Here is a 21,727-nt window from a genome sequence, read left to right on the forward strand (position 1 = left end):
GGCAGGCACCAGATGGAGAGGTCAGAGACACACTGCCCCACTGTCCCAGCATGCTCTGGGCTTCCAGAAACAAGGGAAGCCTCTGGTCTCACACACACACACGCGCACACGCACACACAATGTATTAATTACTATAATGTTCTGTATTTCCATCTACCTCTGAGAAATCTTTCCTGCTCATTCTCTTTCACCACTAAACGTGACCAAAACTGACACAAAATGATGCTGCTGTGCACGTAGACATAACTGAGGATTAAACCCAGCTCTGCCTAATTAATCAGCTCTCAGCGAGCGTGCCTTTTGTGCCAACCTGTCATCCGTGTGTGCGTTAGCGAACGGGAGTGAGCGTGGGTGCTTTATGCTGATCTGATACTCATTACACGTCACCTCCCTCTTCAGTGGAGCACTCCAGCTATTTCATTACACTCACAACAGACCGGTGACGACACTCGTGTCCGCGTGCGTGTCTGAACAGCAGTCGCGGTCAGGGCCGTCAATCAATTCAGAGGCTCGCTGCACTAATAGTAGTGCTCAGACGTGAGTAAATCCTGCAGGCCTGAGTCATGACTCCTCATATATGGGGCCATACTCCCCTATAAGGCTGAAGCGGTGGAGAGAATGACAGCGAAAATGGATAATGGACAGACTGCAGGCTGCGGCAAGCTAAAAATCACAAGGCTTATGTAGATGCAAAGACAGCTGTTAGCATGTGTGGGGGTGTCAGGGTGTGTGTACGCTGCCTATAAATACAAGGCTCTGCAGACAGAAGTGGGCGGAGCTCCAGAGGCAACATGCCTCTTTGCCCACCCAGGAGCCTGAGCTCCAACATGGGCCGCGTTGTGCCCTTATGACTGATGCCTGACTCATAGCTGCAAATACCGTGTTGACTGGTAACAGTCAGACGGCTTTAGAGAAAAAATAACAAAGGGACTTTTTTGTGCTTTTAATAAAAAGGTGGCAGAACTTAGAATCCGGCTCTTGTTTGTATGAAAAAAGACAGACTGGAGCTCTGCGAGTTTGAAGAATAAGGATTACAGGTCAAGGAGAGAACGTCTATTCTCACCTCATCACACGAGAGGCAAAAGTTATTAGGAGAATTCACTTCACGTATCAATTAGCTCACTAACAATGGAGTATTAAATGGCCAAAAAAAACCAAAAAACCTCCATGATACCACTGCTGATGCTTTAACCAGACACAATGTTCATTTGTCTCTCTGGCAGTAAAATGTGTGCATCATCATCATCAGATTTTAATGGGAAACTAAGTTCATATATGTGCGATTGCACCAAATTCTGCAGCACTGCGTCTGGGGCCAAACTGACATTAAAGCAGGCAGCGAAAAGTGAGACTACAGCATATTCGTAGGGAGGCGAGGTGTCCGGGGATACCTGAGGAGGCGGTGGCCGTCTGATTAAGGAGTCAGAATGTGGGAGGACAGCTGGGGCAGCATAAACAGGGCATGCAACCACACATGCATATGCACACACAAATGTTCCCAATTAACTCCACAATGGCAATTTAGCTATTGTGCCTCTCCGGCTACATTCTGCATCATTAGTGTGTGAATGTGCAATTACGAGACACAGCGCACATGAATTTGGGAGATGCTTGTTAGCTCCGATTAAAAAAAATGAACTGTAATGAAACAGTCACCATAGCACCACCACAACAAACCCTGAACCCCTGTGGTAACATATTTCTTGCCAGACAGGTGATGACATTTCAACATCATCGATGAGGTCATCACCACTATGTTATAACACTGTAATGTGAGTGCGTAGGTGATAAAGAGGAAATTCATAGAAGTTTGTGGCTAAAAGAACCTGTAAGAGTATCATACACACATTTAGGGCTGCTTCTAAGTGGACTACCCCACCCACACCTCAAGTTAAGAAAGTCAGCTACAGAATCTCCAGGGAAGCCAACTAATGTGATACCAGGTTGGTATCAATCCTCTGCTGGGTAATGAACAGGTTAATCGTAATACAAGATCACCAAAGAACAAATGGACAAATAGAAAGGAAAGCGAGAGCTTTCCCAGGTAAGGACTGGTTGGCTAGATGCTCTTCTAATAAGGTTCTATGATGCGTAATATCATAGTAATTACAGTTTTTTTCCCCACAGGCCGAGAAAAGATAATAATAATTGTGTACAGCCAATTAGATCAGTTTCCTGGTTTTACCTCGAGGTTCTTCGGCTTGTTTTGCCAATTTACGGAGGGCCGCAGCGAATCCGGAGTGGGCAGACTGGGTAGCCGGGCTTCCATTGGCTACGATGGAGCCGTTGAGAGGCGACGGGGTGAGTGGGCTGACCGTCGCCGTGGTACGTGTCGCTGTGGAGATCATTCCTAATGATGGTGACTTTGGCTCATGGCTCATGCCTAACAATAGACAAATAGGAGAAGAATGAGGAAGTATTAACAACCGGTTCGGCATTAAGAAGAATAACAAAGAAACACAATCTTTGGTAACTAAAATGAGCGTTTCTGACAAAAATATGGCAGCAGAACCGCAACTGTTCTCTTGGACCCAGACATCCAGCACAGAGTGTGGTGCTGGTATCTGTTTGTGACAGCTGGGGCGGATGGGAATTGGTGGGGTGAGAAGCGGGGGGGCGGTGTTGTATGCCTTAGGGTCAGAGGTGAAAGGTCAGGAGGGCGGGTCACCCTTCCTTTGCTCACAGGGATCTCGTCTGGTCGTGTGTCTGTCAGAGGTCCCCCGAGTTCGCACAACTCTCCTACTGACCACAACCCAGGAACACAATCTATAAGAGGGGCGGCGACTCCAGATGACAGAGACTGATCACAGGTTCACGACTTCAGCATAAACACAAACTGCAGACGAAGTTAATCGCTTATTGGCTCCGAAACACGCCCATCCCACATGATTTCTTTTTCTTTTAATAACCTGGTGCGTTTCCTGCTGAACATCCAGAGTAGCAGGACCAAAGGGTTGGATTTTATTGTGTGTTTTTACAGAGTGTGAGTACACAGGAGGTATTTAAAGAGGAGTTTAGCGTCTGTCCCTCTCCGTGTTTGCGTGTTGAAAGGTGACACCCTTTTGACAGCCCCTTGGTCAGTGGAAGCCCTAAATGCCAGAGCTGCAAGCGATAGCTCTACTTGCTCAGGTAAAATGCACAATCACACACTCACTCACTCACAAATGGAGGAACACACGAGAACCAGTGAGGCGAGAGTCTCATTTCAGATCTAACTTCCATCTTCTACAAAAACCTCAAGGAAGAGAGTCGCTGAAAGAAAAGCTGCTTGATTACAGGACGTCAACAGTCAGATAAGTAGGAGTTATATCTGGGTTCACAGCAGAGGTCAAGTGGGCTATAAAAAGATTAGGTTTTATCCCGTGGAGACGGCGGCGGCGCAACAATCTGCGCGCACGTACGCGAGTGGACAAAGACACACAGCAGCGGGTCAGGCGTGAGCGCGTGAATAACATTCTCAACACCTCTCAAGTTGTCCTGCCTGTAACCCCCCCGTTACCCAGTGCACTCCCAGTGAACCCTGCGCACAATTATTAATGGAATCTGTGAAGTTCGGTTGGAGCAAGACACGGACGCGCGCACGAGCGGATCGGGCAAAGGGCTCGGAGCCGCCGCCTCCTCCACAACTGTGCTTTTAAACTACGATGGCGGCATTTAATGACTGCATCAACCACACACATGAGAAACAGGCAGCCCTATCTGGAAGTGCTGCTCTCCCCAACACACAGGCACGCACAGGCGCGCGCACACACACACACACACACGCACACACACACACACGCACACACACACACCAAAAGGTTAAGAGCATGGCCGCGGCTCCTTACTGTACAAAGGAGAGGAGCTGCCTGGATCTCCTACGTCTGCATCTCCTCGATGAGCCCAGCCCAGCACGCACTGGCAGCCATTGACAGGACACAAACCATCTTCCTCCTCCCCTCTCTCTCTCTCTCTCTCTCCCCGTCTATCTTTCTCCCTTTGCCTATCCACCCTCTCTCCCCTCCCTCCTTTCTCGTCTTCCTGTCCCTCGTGTTGCTGCTCACAAAGACCGTTTAGAGCTTATCTGACAAAGCAACACACCACACACGCTGCCTATCTCTCCCCTCCTTGCGCCCTCTCTCTCTCTCTCTCTCTAAGTGAGAAAACAGAAATTCTTAACCTAGCAGCTGCTGCTATGTCACATGACCTCGCCACCCCTTCCCACCCTCCCTTCTCACACTCTCCCTCACTCCTCCTCCTCCTCCTCCTCCTCTCAAACCTATAATTCCTCAGCCATTCGCAGATAACAGACACATGCGTGCGTGCCCCATGAAGCTGAGCTGGGGGGGGGGAGTCCAGAAGAAGCGACTGAGGAAGTGGATGGTGCTCAGCCAGCTACCACATCCACTGTCGCCGCTCCTCTATATTTATGTGTGCACGGTGCACGCACGTGGTCAGAGGGGACATGTGTTAAATACCGTCTGAGAAGCACAAAAGGAAAAAAAGCAAGACAAGTTCTGACCTGTGTAAAGATTTACAGCATGAGGGAAACAAAGGTTCTGTATCAGGTAACTGTGCTAAACCCCTAAAAAAAGCTAAAATGTTTAGCTGTGCGCACGAGTGAGAATCTGTATTTTCTTCTTTACAAAAAGGGGAACACGTAGCCACAGACAATAGCTACGAGTTGATATCAGGGTGGGGGAACTGGTGCAGCTGAGGCTGAGGTTGAGAACGCAGAAAGGAGCAAACGTGTGGGTTCAACTTCCCCTCTGACATAGCGTCTTTCATTGAAGGGGTGAGAATGAGTCGTTTCTCTTGTCATTTCCTCCATCCTTCCCTACATAGACTTCTGCTACCTTCAAGGTAATGTGGGTAACAACGGGGACAGAAATATTCTTTCCGGCGCAACTGCAAGGTGGCCAGCGCCGTGGCAACAGCCACAGGCCACTGTCCCTTTGACCATGGTCCGCCCACCCTGGGAAAGCACCGTTCGATCCCTGAACATTACAGTAAGCTGTGAAGTGTAAAGTTCTGACAGTAATACAGTCCTGATGGTGCTGTGGGAGGACATAGTTTAGTGAGATCCAGCACTTTCTGCTGATCTTTCCCTCCTCAAAGCAGAGAAGCACAGCTGCGTCGTCTTTCTTCACACAAGCCAAGCAGCCACAGTTGAGTAATGTTTCATGAATTTCCAGATAAGTGAGTCTGTCTCCACCTATTAACATCACGCTGCTGCAGCTTCCTCAGAGCTTTCAGGGCTCCAGTCTCACCAAACCTCCTGTAGATGGCGACGTCTCCCAGGTAACTGGAGGAGAGTCTTTGGACGTGAACCAAGTGATGTGTCAAAGAGAAGATATGCTAACGATACTGCTGTGAAACATTAAAACAGAAAGACTCATTAGTGGGCTTTAAAAGGATGATTTGGTCTTTTGGCAACAGTTTAACAGTGAGTTTAAGAGAGCAAGGCAGAGTTTAACAGTTTCACTGATAGAAAATAATATATATATATATATATATATATAACATAATAATAATAGCATTATAAATATATTAGGGTTCAGAGAGTCTGTTACACACCAGCCTTCCTGGTGTAATTAACCCTTTAAATGCAGTTACACCCTTAGGGAAAACAAAACAAAGCCTGAGAACAAAAATAATATATTTTACAACACACCACACGAATACGATCCCACCCACACACACACACCCACACACACACACACACACTCTGACTGCTAAATGGCATACAGTAAACACACAATTTTAACACCCCACAGGGAGAAAAGCTGATCACTAACTCCCACAGTCAAAGCAAACACACTGACACACAGTTCCACCTTTTACTGGTTGAAATGCAGATTACTCTCACACACACACACACGCACGCACACGCACACACACACGCACACACACAGTAAATCCTCTTGGCTCCTGTGTGCCCCAGCCAGTGGGGAGATAATACGGTGGCAGCTCTGGTGAGTGGTTAATCTTTAACCAGGAAGGGATTTGCCTATCAGCTTGTTAAAACTAGCAGAGCAGCGCTGCTGCTCCGTCTATCTTATCCAGCCACAAACCTGGCCCGGCCCACAGCAACGCCGCCTGCCAACAGTGTCCGTGCTGATCACTATTGATCCACCACAAACGAGGGCCTTTCCTTTTATAGTGACCTGACAACTCGCTCTCGCTACGGCGTAACGTTGGGATTCTGGTCAGCAACAGAGCCTCCGTCTTCTGATAAAGGAGCAGAAAGAGATGTGGTTGAGGCGTGCTGGTGGAGCCAACAAGTGTGATCAGGCAGATGACCACAGCATCCTCAAACCCTCGCTGCTTTGTTCCACTCCCTCAGTCCTGATGTTACTCTGCTCTAAAAAGCAGCGGCTCCTGCTAATCTCTACTATCAGGTCTGTATTTGCTCATCTAAAACCAACATTTGCTAAATCATAATATCAAATGTTTTATACCAGCAACATATTGGTAGACTTTTCCTCTGAGTTTCACCCAAATCATTGTTGATGAACAGTTGGGTCAATATCTTTGTTCATCAATACTGCAGGCTGGTCGGTGCACTTATTGTTGAATTAGAAAGAATAGCAAAAGAGAAAAAGAGTCATTGAGTTCAAGAAACTAATTGCATACTGCATATAAATGCCCCCAGGGAACGAGACGCTTTGACCTTCTGCTATAGAAGACATTTCTAATGTCCAACTGAGGACAAGTGTCCATATAGATGAGCCAAGCTGGCGAGTAAAAGAGCATAAAATATGGTAGAAAGTACTACAACTACATTACTTAGCATTGACAGTGCAAACATCTGCCTCCAGGTCCAAACCGGACAGTGTGGCTACCACAGAGGGTAAAATAACAGTGTGATAGTAAAGGAGGACAACACATATTATAGAATACAGAGGAACCTTAACAGCGCAGGATGGCTCCTGTAATACAAGCAATGAGTTTTAAAGGCATTCATAAAACTCAATGTTTACACTTTCAAAATAAAAAGACGTCAAACAACGTTGTCACCAATAATTATAGATGTGTTATAAGAAACAAAAGGAAACAACAGTTGGAGATCGCAAACACTGCAAAAGGTGGCCGGAATCCTCCGCAAAGACCTCGACAGAAATGGCAAAAATGTGTTTGTGTGAAACACACATGAACCTGCACACGCTCACACACACACACACACACACACACACACACACACACTAAGGACCCAGCCGGATAAACCTGCTCCGGTAGTTCCAGGCTTATTTGACTTCTGTGCCATCTATCCTCAGGCACATCGGAGAGGATCTGCATGTGTGAAAAGAAAACTGCTGTGTGAAGGATGAGCGCAGCGCTACACACCGGCGTTACACACCGGCGCTACACACCGGCGCTACACACCTGCGCTACACTCCGGCGCTACACTCTGGCGCTACACACCTGCGCTACACTCCGGCGCTACACTCCGGCGCTACACACCTGCGCTACACACCGGCGCTACAGTCCGGCGCTGCACACCGGCGCTACACACCGGCGCTACACACCGGCGCTACACACCGGCGCTACACACCTGCGCTACAAACCGGCGCTACACTCCGGCGCTGCACACATGCGCTACACACCGGCGCTACACTCCGGCTACACACCGGCGCTACACACCTGCGCTACACACCTGCGCTACACTCCGGCGTTACACACCGGCGCTACACACCGGCGCTACACTCCAGCGCTACACACCTTTTCCCACGAACACCTGAAGCACGCAGATGTCGAGTCACATGATTTCCGGTCACACATCGTGAACACAAGTTTTCTCCATCAGCTTACGGTTTAACAAATGTAATTAAAAGTGGGGGCGACAACCCTTCCGAGGAAGAGGCTGTTGCTGAACTCTCTGCTGGGATGCAAACATTCCGCTAAAGGACCTCGTTATTCTGCGTGTCCGTCTTCCAGCTGCTTTTGCAACAGGACACAGCTGAGTCTGAGCTGCCCGGGTAAAGTGTCGCCGACGGCAACACTGGGTAAAGGTTCCCCTCTTGTAACCAGACGGGCCTTTTAAATCTAACGGAGAATTTCACAAACTCCAGGTTTGACCAGCTTGAGCGCCAACTTCCGATTGTTCCGGCTCGCCAGTCGCTCGTAAACAGATGCCATTTTGGGATGAGAAGAGTTTGGGAGGTGGTTCGGGCGGAAACATTGACATGTCTGCAGTGCACGTACATACACACACACCGTTTCAAAATCAAGTCAATTAAGACCAATCATGGATTTATTTGCAATTCATGACGTACTGACAGTTTTCCCAATAACAGTCAAACATCCCGGAACCAGGATGTTGCTGTTAAATGTCATTATAAGAGCTTGACCGAAGTTATTTTACAAACACACACCCTAACACACACACGCAGGTGTGTACAGGTGTGTGTCTGTACATGGCAGGTATTTCAAGTGTTTTAACGTGTGCAGATTATTCGTGTGTGTCTATGCCTGTTTTTAGTGTGTGTACATCTTCATCTTGTAAGTGTTTTCAGTGCCTTCGTGCACACGTTTGACACGTTTCTGCGCTCCTGCACGGCCTCTCGTAGGATGCTGAACATCCCAGGTTCAAGCAACACCCCTGCAGCCCATCTGTGGTGAGGAGGCGCAGGTGGTTGGTGGTGCAGGTGGGGTAAAAATAAGCGTCTTGTGTATTTAAACGCAGAGGCCTCGTGCTTTGATTCACAAATGATTCACAGATTTCTGAACGTCACTAGTTGTCGTGGGTTTGGACAGTTACCAGAAAAACATTTTCACTAGAAAAAGAGTGAGCCAAGAGGGACAGGGGAAAGGAAAGGAGGGAGGAATAGGAGTGGAGAGAAGGGCTGGTGGAAGAGAGCAAGAGATGAATCAAATGGAAAGAGGTCTGAGCTGTCATCACACAGGAGGCTTCTATTATGGAGCTGCAGTGGGGAGCAGAGTTCGCCTCCCTCCGACACCCCCTCACCTGTGCAAAGGCAGCACTCTTCCTGACGATGCCCCATGTGGCTTTAATGATGAGGGCGTGTGTGCGGCTGTGCGTGAGCGTGCACGCGCCTTACCACACACCCCTTACCCTAGATTGTAGCAACACACACCGACACACACTCCTGCCCACGAAAACTCCCTGGCAGCAGCAACAAAAGCACAGTGCATCCAGAAGACCAGTCGGCATTTCCATCCCTCACTTCACCTTCATCTCTCATGCTGCCACGCGCAGCCGTGCACGAGCAGATTGTGTCTGGAGGGGAGGCACAAGCCCGGATGATTTCTCTCTCCTCTCAGCATCTGACTTACCCACCCAAGCGGTGCCATTTCCTCTGCCTGTTAATTACAGAGCTGCTGTGGTGGGGCTGCTCAGCTCGCACCGGTGCGTGCACGCGTACGCGTGTCATGTGAGAAGTGTGTGCCTGCGTTCTCTGAGACACCAGCGTGGGCGTATGATGGAACAGTCTGGTTACGCTTCAAAATGTTGGTTAGAGACAGCAGGAACACACACACACACACACACACACACACGCACGTGTGCCTTCTGTCTGAGCCTCTGGTCTTTGTGGTCCCTGCCCCAGGAGTCAAGCTGTTGTCTGCATGGCTCTGCCTTCTGTAGCATCTTGCTGAGGGGGTGGGGGGGGGGGGGGCAGCTCTGCCAAAACCCTGATGAGAAGCTCGGCTTCGTCCTCAGCCCAGTTGTTTGAATCGGACTTACGAATGTCGTCACCGCGTCGTCCTTCATGGGACCAAATTTAAGTATGATGGATGTACGACCACATAATACATAAAGAGGTTAGCGGAGAGGAGAACCTGGGCTAGCATTAGCATCACTCTAGGAGTGTCCCGGGTGTTGGGTTTTGTGCTGCTCCATTTCGCCATTTTCTGCGGTCCGACGAGCCGAGCCGAGCCTCGTCAGGACATCAGTATTGTTTGGCCCCCGTCATACCATTCTCTGTTCACCGCACCTTCCCCCATTTTTCCCCCGCTCTCTGATGTTCTCTGCTGGGCTGCGGCTACCTAATTAGCACTCCGAGTGCTCTGCATGGGCCCAAGTGGCTCCACCACACGCAGGCAGACACAAACACAGGACTGGGTTGACTTTCCATGCAGGGTCTAGTGGTTGAGTGCTGCGCTGTTGTAATCTTATAATTGGTGTGTGTTCCTGTTTGTACATGCGTGAGTGTTTGGATATGCTGCGTGGTCTGATGAGTTAACCTCGTTCCTCTGGGCAAACAGGAGACGACTCGCTCTGGGCTCGGCTGCCTCTTGCTGGGAAACCACAAAGAAAGAGTTGGCAGAGAGCTGCGGTGCTGCTCAGCCTTTTAAACATTTACGGCATTCTTTATAAGTTGAAGTATTCGCTCGAGTTTTATTATTTAATAACCTTTTGAGGATCGAATCATCCAAACTGGTCCTGAGCTAATACCATGCTTGTGTTTCACTTTGATACTTAGAAACTCTTCAGACACACAAAGACCTCTAATCCTGTTATTTACACTGTAGATTAATGTTCCACTCATTGATGGACAGGAAAAGGCAGTTTTAAATGACCCACCAGCATTCTTATTATCAGCAAAGGTGTTGTGGCATTCCAAAAACCATCCTTTCAAAATATTCTAATATTTTTACAGCATTTCAGATTTGTGGCCTCTCTCCAAATGAACTCTCTTGTATCTTTGACTAGAACGTATTTGGCGGATGTTTAAATGAGTGTGAGGAGAAGCTGGTGTTCAAACAGAAGGCCCACGTGAATGGAGCGCACGCCGCTTCTATTTCAATAAGTCAGAAGGTGAAAGTATGCAAACACTTCCCTGCGTGTTGATCTTATCTCGCTACTATGGCACATTTGGACAGGTGGCCGAGCTAAAGCTGCTGTGGACGAACCCGTGCACGAGGCTTCTGTGAGAACTTTACGCTTTAGTGCGACGCTGCCATCGGGTCACCTGAAATACCCCGCCGCCAAAACCTCAGCAACCGAGCTGACCCGGCTCACACGGAGAAACACAGACAGATCAACTGTGCATCATTAGATGCAGCTGAAGGAGGAAACAGATGTTCCAAACAGAGGTAGATCCAGACACCACTGGAAGGAGAGGAGATGATGTGATAGCAACAGAAAAGGCTTTTTGTTGGGAGGGAAGCTTGGAGCACAATGCTGGGTTATGCTGTGAAAAGCACACACACACACACACACACACACACACACACACTGCTGACTTACAGAGCAGTCTGGTGAGGGCAACAGTCAAGCCTCGTCAGTAGTGAGTGGGTATAATAGCATTTTATCATCCTGCATGTGTTTGTCTGACTAATGCTTATCAGGCCCTGGGGTACGACAACGACAGCAGAAAACATCTGATACCCAAACAGACGCAGGCCCTGTTCTGGAGATATCTGATGGTGTGAGCATGGAGCCTGTGCAGAGCTCAGGCTGGGCACGTTCCTGACCGCTTCAGTCCAAAATAAAGCCAACGTATCCTCTGCAAGTAGTTTTAGATTTAAGGCAGGCGAGCAGGGATGTCAATAACCTCAAACGTACATGACACTGTTGATATTCTGGCATTGCTCATCATTTAGCTAGCTAATAATAATGCACGGACATTAGGAGGAAGCTGCTGCCAGTCTGTAACCGGGACGGAAAGTGTTAATGTAACAGGAACACGAGCATTTGTGCCTGAAAAGTGCCGATTGATGATTATCTGCTTTTCAAAGGTTTTGGAATCTCATATTTACATTCTCATCCTTTAGTGTGGGCAAACAGCAACACAGACCCTGTAGCAGGTTTAACGGCACTAAACCAATTCAAAGCATGGAAACAGCTCCAGCATTTCAGCAAAATTCACAGGAATCGATTTGTAAAAAGCAATAAGAGCAGAGCTAAACGGGAGGAAACGTTCAACGGGAGTATTCTGTTGGTAACCAGCAAAGAGAGCAAAGCTTAACCCAGCTGCCCCCCCCCCCGGCCCAGACTGCACCCCAGTGATGAGACAAACGTGACAAACTTTGTCCTCATTTCAATCATCCAAGTTAGTGCAACAATGTTTGGTTGTAAAATTGACTATGATGGACTTTTATTTTGAAAATCGACGCCTGTCAGTCGGTCACGTGCAGGTTTTAAACGCGGTTGTGTCCGACGGGCGTCGACAGCGTTTCAGGCTTCTCGTTCTGTATTCCATGAATATTCCTGGTGCCCGACACAAGCTCCTGTCCGTGGGACGAGCCATCGGCGAGCAGCATGGCGGCGCCGTTGTCACCTGGCTTTGACTCCAGTGGTCAGATCTGCATTTTCCTCCCACTCGCACCCGATCACCGGCACCACTGTGGGCCAGGGGCCCGACTGTTGTACTGGTGAGGACGCGTCCATCCGGCCGTGATTCTGGCTGCGCGTGCACGCTCCCACCAAGCGTTTTCTTTTCACATAAATACTTTACGACCTGTTTGTTCAGCTGTCGTCGCCGCTCATCACACTCCAGAGCGCAGACGCAGACGGTCCCTCACCCTTAATTCCTGCCGGCGCCGCGGCGACATCAGTCAAACCCAGAACTAAAAACCCAACTTACAGGCAGAGGTGCAAGACGGGCAAGACATGAAGGAAAACCTTCATTTTCAAGAACACCCCAGATTGGTTTCTCTTTCAACACACACACACAAACCACACAGCAGTGCAACTTTGCACACAGAGTGTGTGTGCACGGACATTTCCATATCACCTCAGGACATTGTTGTAATGCTAGTCAAATGCACGCCTCACCCAGTCAAACACATCCCTTTTTCTCTAATATGGCACTATGTAAACCCATGCAAAGGCCTCTGCAGTCTGTGCTATTCAAAGCAATCAGTGGGGGTTGTTGATAAGGAAATGCAAAGTGGGTCACCTTTAACTCCAGGCTCCTTGTGTAAACAGTATGGGGAGCTGCTTGGGACTCTCCTAATCACTCTCTAAACAGAGCCAGGTGCTGTTGCCACAGACAAACTGTCACCAACACTCCGCTCTCCACAGCTGCCGTCTACCCCCCCAGACACTCGCAGCACAGCAGGCGACTGCAGCAGGAGGAGCAGCACGAAAACACGCCAGCCTCGTGCACGTTCTGCAGCGGCGCAAAGGGCCGCAGACACGTCGCATCTCAAACACGAGAGTCGGCGACCAGAGATTAAGATGAGGACGCAGATTAGGTTGAACATGTTGGTTGGTGTGGTCGTGAGGATGGTTGAGCTGCCGGTGGAGGAGCTAGCATCACGGTGACGCTGTCTGCTAGCAGGTTACTGACGCTTCGCTTTGACCGCAGCACAAAACGTGTCCCCAGTGCAACCGGCCTGACCTCTGGGAGCTCGTACGTGCACCATAGCTTAATCAGAATTATGCATCCAAACACACGCGACTAATAACCACATTATGCTCACGGCACAAGCTGTATCTTTCCCTATTAGCATCGCTTGATTATGAGAGGACAGTAGAAGTGACATTGCCAAAATCAATAAAGTACAAAATGGATTAAATAAGACATTTTACATTAAGAAAAAAATCCATTTTCTCACGTTTCATTGAAACTATCGCATAAGTAACTCAAAACACCAAATCAAACATCACTATGCAACGATTTGGGGCTTATGTTGTAAAAATTGGCCAGAATTGAAGTTGTGAAATCCCTATTTAGCTCTCCAACCATTTTAACTAACAACAAAACAGTGAAATGAAGTAGGAAGACCAGCTGAAGTCATGTCTTAGCAGGAAGCTAATCAAGTTAGCTGGTCACCATGTTTGAGCACAAAAATGAGGAATATGTTGACAAATATGTTCAACAAGGTTTGTCCAGGCTGCAGTAGACTGGTTACTCTGGTAGACTGGTTACTCTGGTAGACTGGTTACTCTGGTAGACTGGTTACTCTGGCAACCACTGAAAAACTGAAACGGAAGTTAATAGTTTCGCTCCCGCCTCCAACAGTTGGTAAACACCAAACGGCTGGTTGCAGATGCCACCGTGATAACTACCCCCCAGAAGCGGTTAGAACAGCCCGAAACACCCGCGAGGTCCGAGCGCGATCTTCCCCGTGGCTGCTGCGAACAAAGCGGCCCGGAGCGGAGTGCGCGGCGGAGCCTGTTGCTTCGCGGATGGATGTGCGGACCGCGCTTTAACCCGACGCGCGTGCGCGAGTGCGTCTGTTTGCACGCGCACGCGTTTATTCCCTCTCCCCAGAAGCAGCTGTTGCGCGCGCCTGCAGTTCAAGAGAAGTGAAGGAGCGCGTGGGACGTGATTCAACACGGTCCACCTGCCGCGAACACACGCGCGCGAACACATACACACGCGCGCGCGCGCAGACACACACACGCAGACAAAGGGGTCAAACTCTTCACCCGAGAGGAACAAACGCTCAACATGTGTCGGCGGCGCCTCTCAGGAGGAATCAGCGCCGTTTCCAATCACTCGAACCGACACGATGAGACCAGTTTCCCAACCAAGCGACGCTAACCACGTCATTTGACATCAAAGGCCCCGCGGTGGGCTCACGCGCAGACCCCGTTGGTCGCGTGTTCCATAATGGTCACAACAGTCCGGTGACATGGCTCCAACAGGTTAGCGTCTCAGGGCGGGGGCCACGTCCATCTTTAAATCCTTTGGGATCTTACGCGCTATTTTCTGCCTTTCTACATTTTAAAGGGGTCAGAAACTGTAAAGCAGCGTGGAAACAACGAACAACTACAGAAACCTCAAATCGCCGCCCTCCCTTCCGCTTCTGTTGAATGATAAATTGAGGCGCACGTTAAAAGTGCACAAATAGACGCGTTTTTAATAAATCTCGTCCACCGTGCGTCGGATATCTGACTTCCTCGGTCACACCAGCCTCGGGGGTTGAAAACATGCCTCCGAATTTCCACTCACCGTAAAAATTAAAACGCTGCTCCAGCGGCCTGAAAACCCGGTAAAAATGCTCCCTTCCGTCAGCGGTCGAATCCCGGATCCATCCCTCCGTCGAGAACAGACACTTTTGTTGCAGAGCAGGAAGCTCCGACGCCGAACGAGGCTGCGAGGACAGAGAGGCGAGCGCCGGGGGAGAGGTGGAGAGAGGCGGCCGGCTGGGCTGCTGGGAGCCGGGAGGTGGGGCTTCCACCGCGGCGGGGGCAGGACAGACGCGCAGACGAGCCGAATGGGGGCGGGGGTAGGAGCACCTGCTCCCCCCTCCTCCCGGACGTCATCCACTCCTCCGCCCCCTCCGAGTCACGGCTGACCCCGCATTGTCCTCGCGACCAACCGAACAGGATGAAGAATGCCCCTCACCCCGGGGGGGAGAGCTACCACTTCCGGTCCCCCTCACTGATCACAACACGGGAGGGCGGCGTAATCGTTCCACTTTAATTAGTTTAAACAGAAATTATTTTTAAAAAAAACATTTGCTAATGATTTGCGTTTGTGTGACTCATTAGCCTAAGCTGCTGCCCTCTGTGTTTATTAAATTATTAGTTTGTTCATTCATTTAATCTGTTTTAAAGAGTGTCTTACAGAAGAGGAAGACAGCTTTTGTGTCACGTCACTTTATTGATTAATAGATGTCTACTATGATTGTTTTTTGGACAAGTTTACCTTAATTTACATGCAGATATTGACTCATTGAATAACCCATAACTAATTTTATGTTGTAGTCATTATCATAAATTAGTACCCCCCACCCCCCACCCCACATGTCTTGAAATAATCCTGTCACAGTGGGAAATACCTGGTTGCTTGCTAAGATTTAATAAATACATGTTAAGAAATAAGTAACCTTTGTTTAGCAAGTAACTAAATGATGATTGAAAGATGAATAAAAGCGCGATTCCACCAACTGTCCACAAGAGGGCGCGTGACCACCAAAAGCTCCGAGAGCTTCTGCTCCTGTCTGGCTTATCAATGGTTTTACTGTGGATTAGATACCAGTGACTGCACAGGCTGTAAAATCAAAGCCACGCTTGTAAGCAACAAAGGCCCAGTGTTCTCCAAACGCCAAGGATGAATATGGGGATTAGCCAGGTGACGCTGGGGAAGGAAGCAGGACGAGGACCTTTTTACATTGTACTGTGGAATTGCTATTTGCCGAGATGTACCGGATCAAATGCTGCTGTAATTATGTAGCGTTTGTCTCCACTGAGGCCAGCTTTGCTATGCTTTCAGAGATCAGAGGAAAAGACTGCGAATGCACGAGGATATTTTAGTGGTATGATCTTGTATTGACTCCAAACATGGAGAGAGCGGCACAAAGCAAACATTAGCTTCTCCCACCAGACCCACCATATTCCCTTTCTTTCATAGCTTTCAAACATGTTTATTATTACGTATGTGCTATCAAGATCCCTTTCACAAATTACTTGTTAACAGTGTCATTAATGAGTTATCACTCTTAAGTAATCAGTGTTGATGGGTCATTATTATCGGGGCATAATTAGACATAGAGTTTTGCCACAACAGTCCTGTCTGTGGTATCTACACAAAAAATGTTTTGGTTTTGAGAACATGCCAGTGCTGTCAACTTACATTCTATTCAGAAGTAATCCTAAACTTCCCCCCTCGTTTCACCATCCTCGTCCATGTTGACCCCTGTTTAGGGTTAGGGTTAGTCCTAACCACCGCTCCTTCTTGATCTGGCTCCTAGCATTTTTATATCCTCTCTCTCTAACACTGCCTCCTCCTCCTCTTTATCACTGGAGCACTCACTTCTCCCCCCTCCTTCGGCCGCCCCTCTCAGCAGCAGACCTGGCCCAAGGCATCGTTAGCTTAATTTAATAAAGGAGCTTAAGCTTTTGAGAGGCTTTTGAAGGATCTGACTGCTGTTACATTCATTACTATCTATCAGCCACTAGAGACACAGCCTTGTTGCACGGATGAGAATCAGAGAGTCTTTAAATGTGTGCGTGTGTGCGTGTGTGTGCGTGTGTGCGTGCGCGTGTGCATGTGCGTGCGTGCATGCACATGAATGACACATTTTGAACTCTTCCCTCCCCACTACACAAGGCTCTGCAGTAAAACAAGAGTGTGTGTATCGTGGTCACACGTGTGTCAGCACACACATCCTGTGCAGGCTTTTAGGCACTAGGGGACATGCGGTGGATGAATTGTCTGCCGCTGCTAAAGTATGCACGCTTTCTTCCCCCTCGGCATGTAAGAAGAATGGCTCTTTCGCCTCCTTTTTTGAGCCGCCTCGCTCCTCTCAAAGACAAATGGCAGCCCCCCTCCCCCCTCCCTCCATTATGTGGACGACAAGTGGCAATGCTTTTAGCCTTCGCCGTAGGGAGACACACTCAGAAAAGATGGGTTAGAAAGGACTCGGTCCCTCTTTGGACACCCTGCCTGTCCACTCTCACACGGCGGGTCTCCATGTCTCGACGAAGCCTCACCTTTGACCTCTGTCACTTTGCACAACACGCAGCCAAAAAGCAAAGGAGGATTAATAGATCTACAGTATCTGAGTGTGCACGTAGGTGTGAGTGAATGGGGGCTGGAGGGCAAATATTCTACCTCTAGGGTGCAGATTTTCCTTTATTTAAGGGATGTGATTTAGACGCAACATGCTGAAAAAAGGAAAGAAAGGGCAAATTTTGCAAGAGCTGTACACACAATCGTGTCACCATAAGAGCAAAAGGACTTAAGTGTAATGATCTATGAATGTGAAACATTTCCAGTCATTGTCGGTGTATTTCCACATAGTTTAAAATCTAATATAAAGGGAGCATCTAGGATATGATTATTAAAAATGTCTTGTGAGAGACCATTTACTGGTTTTGTATTTTACTGGCCACAATTTATCCACGTTATTGTCTTCTCCCTCTATGTAGTGCAGTGTTTGTAATATATCAGCTATAAAATGAAAACTAAATTAAACAAATAGCAGTTTTATCACACAGTGAAATTAATCCTGCTAAAAAAGAAAGACTTCAGGCTCAAGCTTTCCTTTTACTCCCCAAACTGAAACTTAATACGTAAAAGTGACACTGAAGCAGCGACTGACCCAGACGTGACATTCTAATCGTCACACGGGACCAATCGCAACAGACTTGACTCCAGATCGACCAATCACAGGCGCAGGGCACAGGGCGCCGTCATGCCTGTTAGCGCTGGAGCGGACTCCGAGCAGATTGGATGAGGGTTCTGCAGTAATCTCCTTCATATTTACTTTACATGGTGATGAATATGCTGCTTATCTGCCCTCCCCTTTTAACATACATGCACACGACGTGCCATATGGTGCGGCACCACAGCGCAGCAGGAAAAATGAGTTAAAAATAAGCCCCAGTGCAGAACGAGGGAATAGGAATGAGTGAATAAAGGAGATGTGCTGAGGTTAAAATGGGGACCAAGGAGTCGGACGGTGGAGTGAACATGCTCGGCTGCGTTGGTTCCTCACTATCCTGCTGCCATCTGAGCGTCCCTTTGTGTGTGTGAGCAACAGGGGAGTGTGGAGAAGCCTATTAACAGACCTGGAGGTAATAGGCAGGAGGAGCCAGGATGTGTCTGAGCCACTGACCTGCCCATTAGCTCTCTCCACTCCACTAAGCCCTCGCATCGATCACCCAACCGCACATCATTGATCTGGAAAACAGGCACGAGTGCACTACTTAGAAGTGCCCCTCGCCTCTCATGCTTCACACCAACACCTTGCATGTGTGTGGTGGCTGTGGGGGGGCGGGGATGGGTAGGTGCAACCGCTTCTACATGTGCAACAGCCCGTTCTGGCGCCGTTCTCTTGTGTTCACTTTATGAATGGGTCTACATCCGAGAGGGCACGAACGTGCACGATACAAAGGGGTCAAGGTGTCTAAAAGCCCACTGTTGTATCATCGATGCCATTATTCAAATGTATTCCACCTTCCCACCTTTCTGCTGTGACATAATTAACAGTGCACACTCCTGCATTAGCCACCCTGGCGGCGGCTAATTGTTAGCTGTCAGAGTGAATGTTCAATGCACAGGGGCACCCTTCACCTACAGTGCTTGTGTGCGAGCGCAGAGATAAGCACAACATAGACATTTACACTGCTTCTGTTGTGAGTCAGCGTTACTGCAGGAAGAGTTCGTTAATGGCTGGACAATCATTGCTGTTAATCAGATGAAATGGACATTCGACTCTTACGTGAGATGATTTAAACACCTCAGTGGATCTACAGGGGTGATGGGGCTCTGCTGGGACCTCTGCTGGGACAGCCAAAGGTGTTATGACTGAGACTTCCAGAGACACCCGCACCAGACTATTGACAAGAGGAGTTGAGAGTGTTGTTCCTTCCAGAGAGAACACAACAGTGGGTAGAGGTGACAGATGAATAGACGGATGGGGGGAATTGTGAGGCAGAGAGGGTACACAGAGAAGAGTTCCTCACATCCACAAAGCACCTTCTAGATGGATGTAACACAAGCAAAACGAGCACCTGAGAGCAAACTAAGAAACGGCTCGACACGCGGAAACAATGACGTCTCTTTTTCAGCTCTGGCGTCTCTTCGTCCCACGAGCTGCCACAACATGTGGGGATGACTTCAGTATCAGCTATTGAAAATAAGATATAACCATTTTAAATCCAGGCTCTCTTCTATAATCCACAGCCTTCCACAAGCACACACACTCCGTCCCCTATCCTCTCACCCACCCCCATACACACCAGCCCTCAAACAGATGGCACAGGGACTGTGTTGGCCAAACCAATTATTTACCCAATTATGACTTACCACTTAAGAGCATAATCTCCCCCTGCAATTGTTAGGTAATTTAACAGGGATGATTAAGAGGGTTATGCAAATCTGGACAAATTCATTACACTTGCAGCGAAGTTAACAGACAGCTTGACAGGTTTCTAACACACGTGCGCTGTTGTGTTTTAAAGTTCATCTGTCCGTGCTGAGAAATGTCGGATTTTCAAGGGAAGAGAGCGTGGCGGAATACGGCTGCTGCAAATGTGAGTTCAAGCCCATGCTAATAGGGTAATCAAATTGATTTTTATTTAGCTGCAGCCTCTGATGTTATTTAGACCATTTAGCCTCACAAACAAGGCCTCTCTTTTCTCCAAGCTTGCTTTTAACCCCACGTGACATGCTGTCGCCCCCCCTTTCTCCACCCTGTGGCCCCCTAACCCCTTTCAGGATACATTATTAGGCCATTAATAGCAGTCAAGCTCACACACTCCTCCCAGCTCTCTCTTTTCTGATTCATGCTAGTTTATCAACCCTTCCCTTCCTCCCTCTCCTCCTATCAGGGCTGCTGCCAGGGGCACTGAGCTACTTTTTAAAGTGGCCTTGTTTATTCAGCAAGCCTGAGACATGGTTCTGTGTGGCGGGGTGAAGGGGTAGCGGATCTTTTTGTAGGTGGACCAAAAGTCAAGGCCTTACAAGTGTTTGGGCCATTTTATGTTGTGTGTTCAAGGCTCACCTGTGGAGTGCCTGCAGACAAACAGCAGAGATCATTAGATCTTGATTATTTGACACTATTAAATCATGCGCAAACCCCCCTGTTCCAGCAGTTTGATGACCAACAGGTTTAAAAGGCCGCCTACCTTCGCCCCTGTGCATCGTGTGTTAGACGAGGAGCGAGACGGAGGGAGAGAGCGCATGGCTGTGATCAGTATGCAGCAGACAGAGCACTGTATTAGTACTATATTAATGTGGTGGTCACGTCCGGGACACAGGCAGACTGCATTAAGCTCATCATCACTCCTCTGCACACATCAAGGGCTCTGCCGAGACCAGCAACCCACCACAGTCGTTAGGGAGCAACAGATGTGGCGGACCCGCGTGTGTCAGGTGTATATAGTTCACTTCCTTGCAACCACTGGTGCATCTGGGTTAATAAAGCGGAAAATGATTGTTTTTTTATGGTGAAAAATCCAACGTTGGGGTGAGCAGTTCATGGAAACATGTGCATGTGCAGTGTTTGCAAATGTTTCATTCATATCCAAGAGTTGCGTGGGCAGTATATGTGACTTGGCCATTACCCAAGGAACTATGTGCAAGTGTGTGGTACTGTACACACGAAGGCAACATATGCCACGTATGCCAACAGGCTCAGCGCCGCGAGCAGTTGTACATTATGGAATCGCCTTTGGGAATCAATTTTCCATATGTAGCATTGTTAGCATAGAGGTCCAAGGTGGCAGCTTATCCAGAGGCAGAAAGAAGCTGTCAGGATTCACGGATCCCTCGTTTGTTTTTGCTTCTTTTTCTTCGTTGAATAGCAACTGTCAAGCGCCTAGCGCTGCAGCATCGTCACCATCTGCCAGCTCAGATGTGAAATGAAAGAGCTGATGAAGGGATTTGAAACAAATAAATAAATAAATATTGCTGACATTTGCCTGTTGTGGTTGTCTGACTTCAAGCACGCGTGATCACGGTGATGCTATGACACCGTATTTACATGGAAAACAGGTGTGGTGTCTTTGAATCACTGGGAGGGACAAAACTGAGATTTTTTTTTACTTCTAGGAATGTTTTCCTCTCTCTGCCTCCCTCCATTATTTTCTTTCTCAAAGTTCAGTCAAATAGCAATAGCCTGTGCCCTGCTATAAGACGATAAGAAAGTCTAAAGCGCTTCTATCCCTGCAGAACACACGTACTCTGAGGGATAAGCTATGGACTAGTCAGATCCTCCAAACACACAGGCATGAAGGAGCTGACGATACAAAGCAGAAGCTCCCCTCTCGCTGCTCAAGCGCGCCAGAAAGGAAGGAAGGGAGGGACGACTGAGGAGAGAACGAAAGGATTTAGCCTTCATCTGTGGATGAACATGCCTGCTGCTCCTCCCTCTTAGC

General features: G+C 48.5%; 1 protein-coding gene across 5 annotated transcripts in view; it reads right to left on the reverse strand.

The window, feature by feature from the left end:
- The window catches only part of gse1b (Gse1 coiled-coil protein b), a 112,167-nt gene that overhangs the window by 16,567 nt on the left and 73,873 nt on the right, over window positions 1-21,727 (reverse strand). For 2 of the 5 annotated variants that reach the window (XM_057018582.1, XM_057018592.1), the window contains one exon: window positions 2,186-2,383. In XM_057018582.1, coding sequence (XP_056874562.1) covers window positions 2,186-2,383 — 198 coding nt within the window. Of the gene's footprint in view, window positions 1-2,185; window positions 2,384-3,162; window positions 3,236-3,827; window positions 4,070-14,849; window positions 15,095-21,727 lie in introns of those variants that run through there. The other 3 variants (XM_057018621.1, XM_057018602.1, XM_057018610.1) reach the window with 3 other exon arrangements.

The sequence above is a fragment of the Takifugu flavidus genome, chromosome 2 (assembly GCF_003711565.1).
Source record: "Takifugu flavidus isolate HTHZ2018 chromosome 2, ASM371156v2, whole genome shotgun sequence".
NCBI lineage: Eukaryota > Metazoa > Chordata > Actinopteri > Tetraodontiformes > Tetraodontidae > Takifugu > Takifugu flavidus.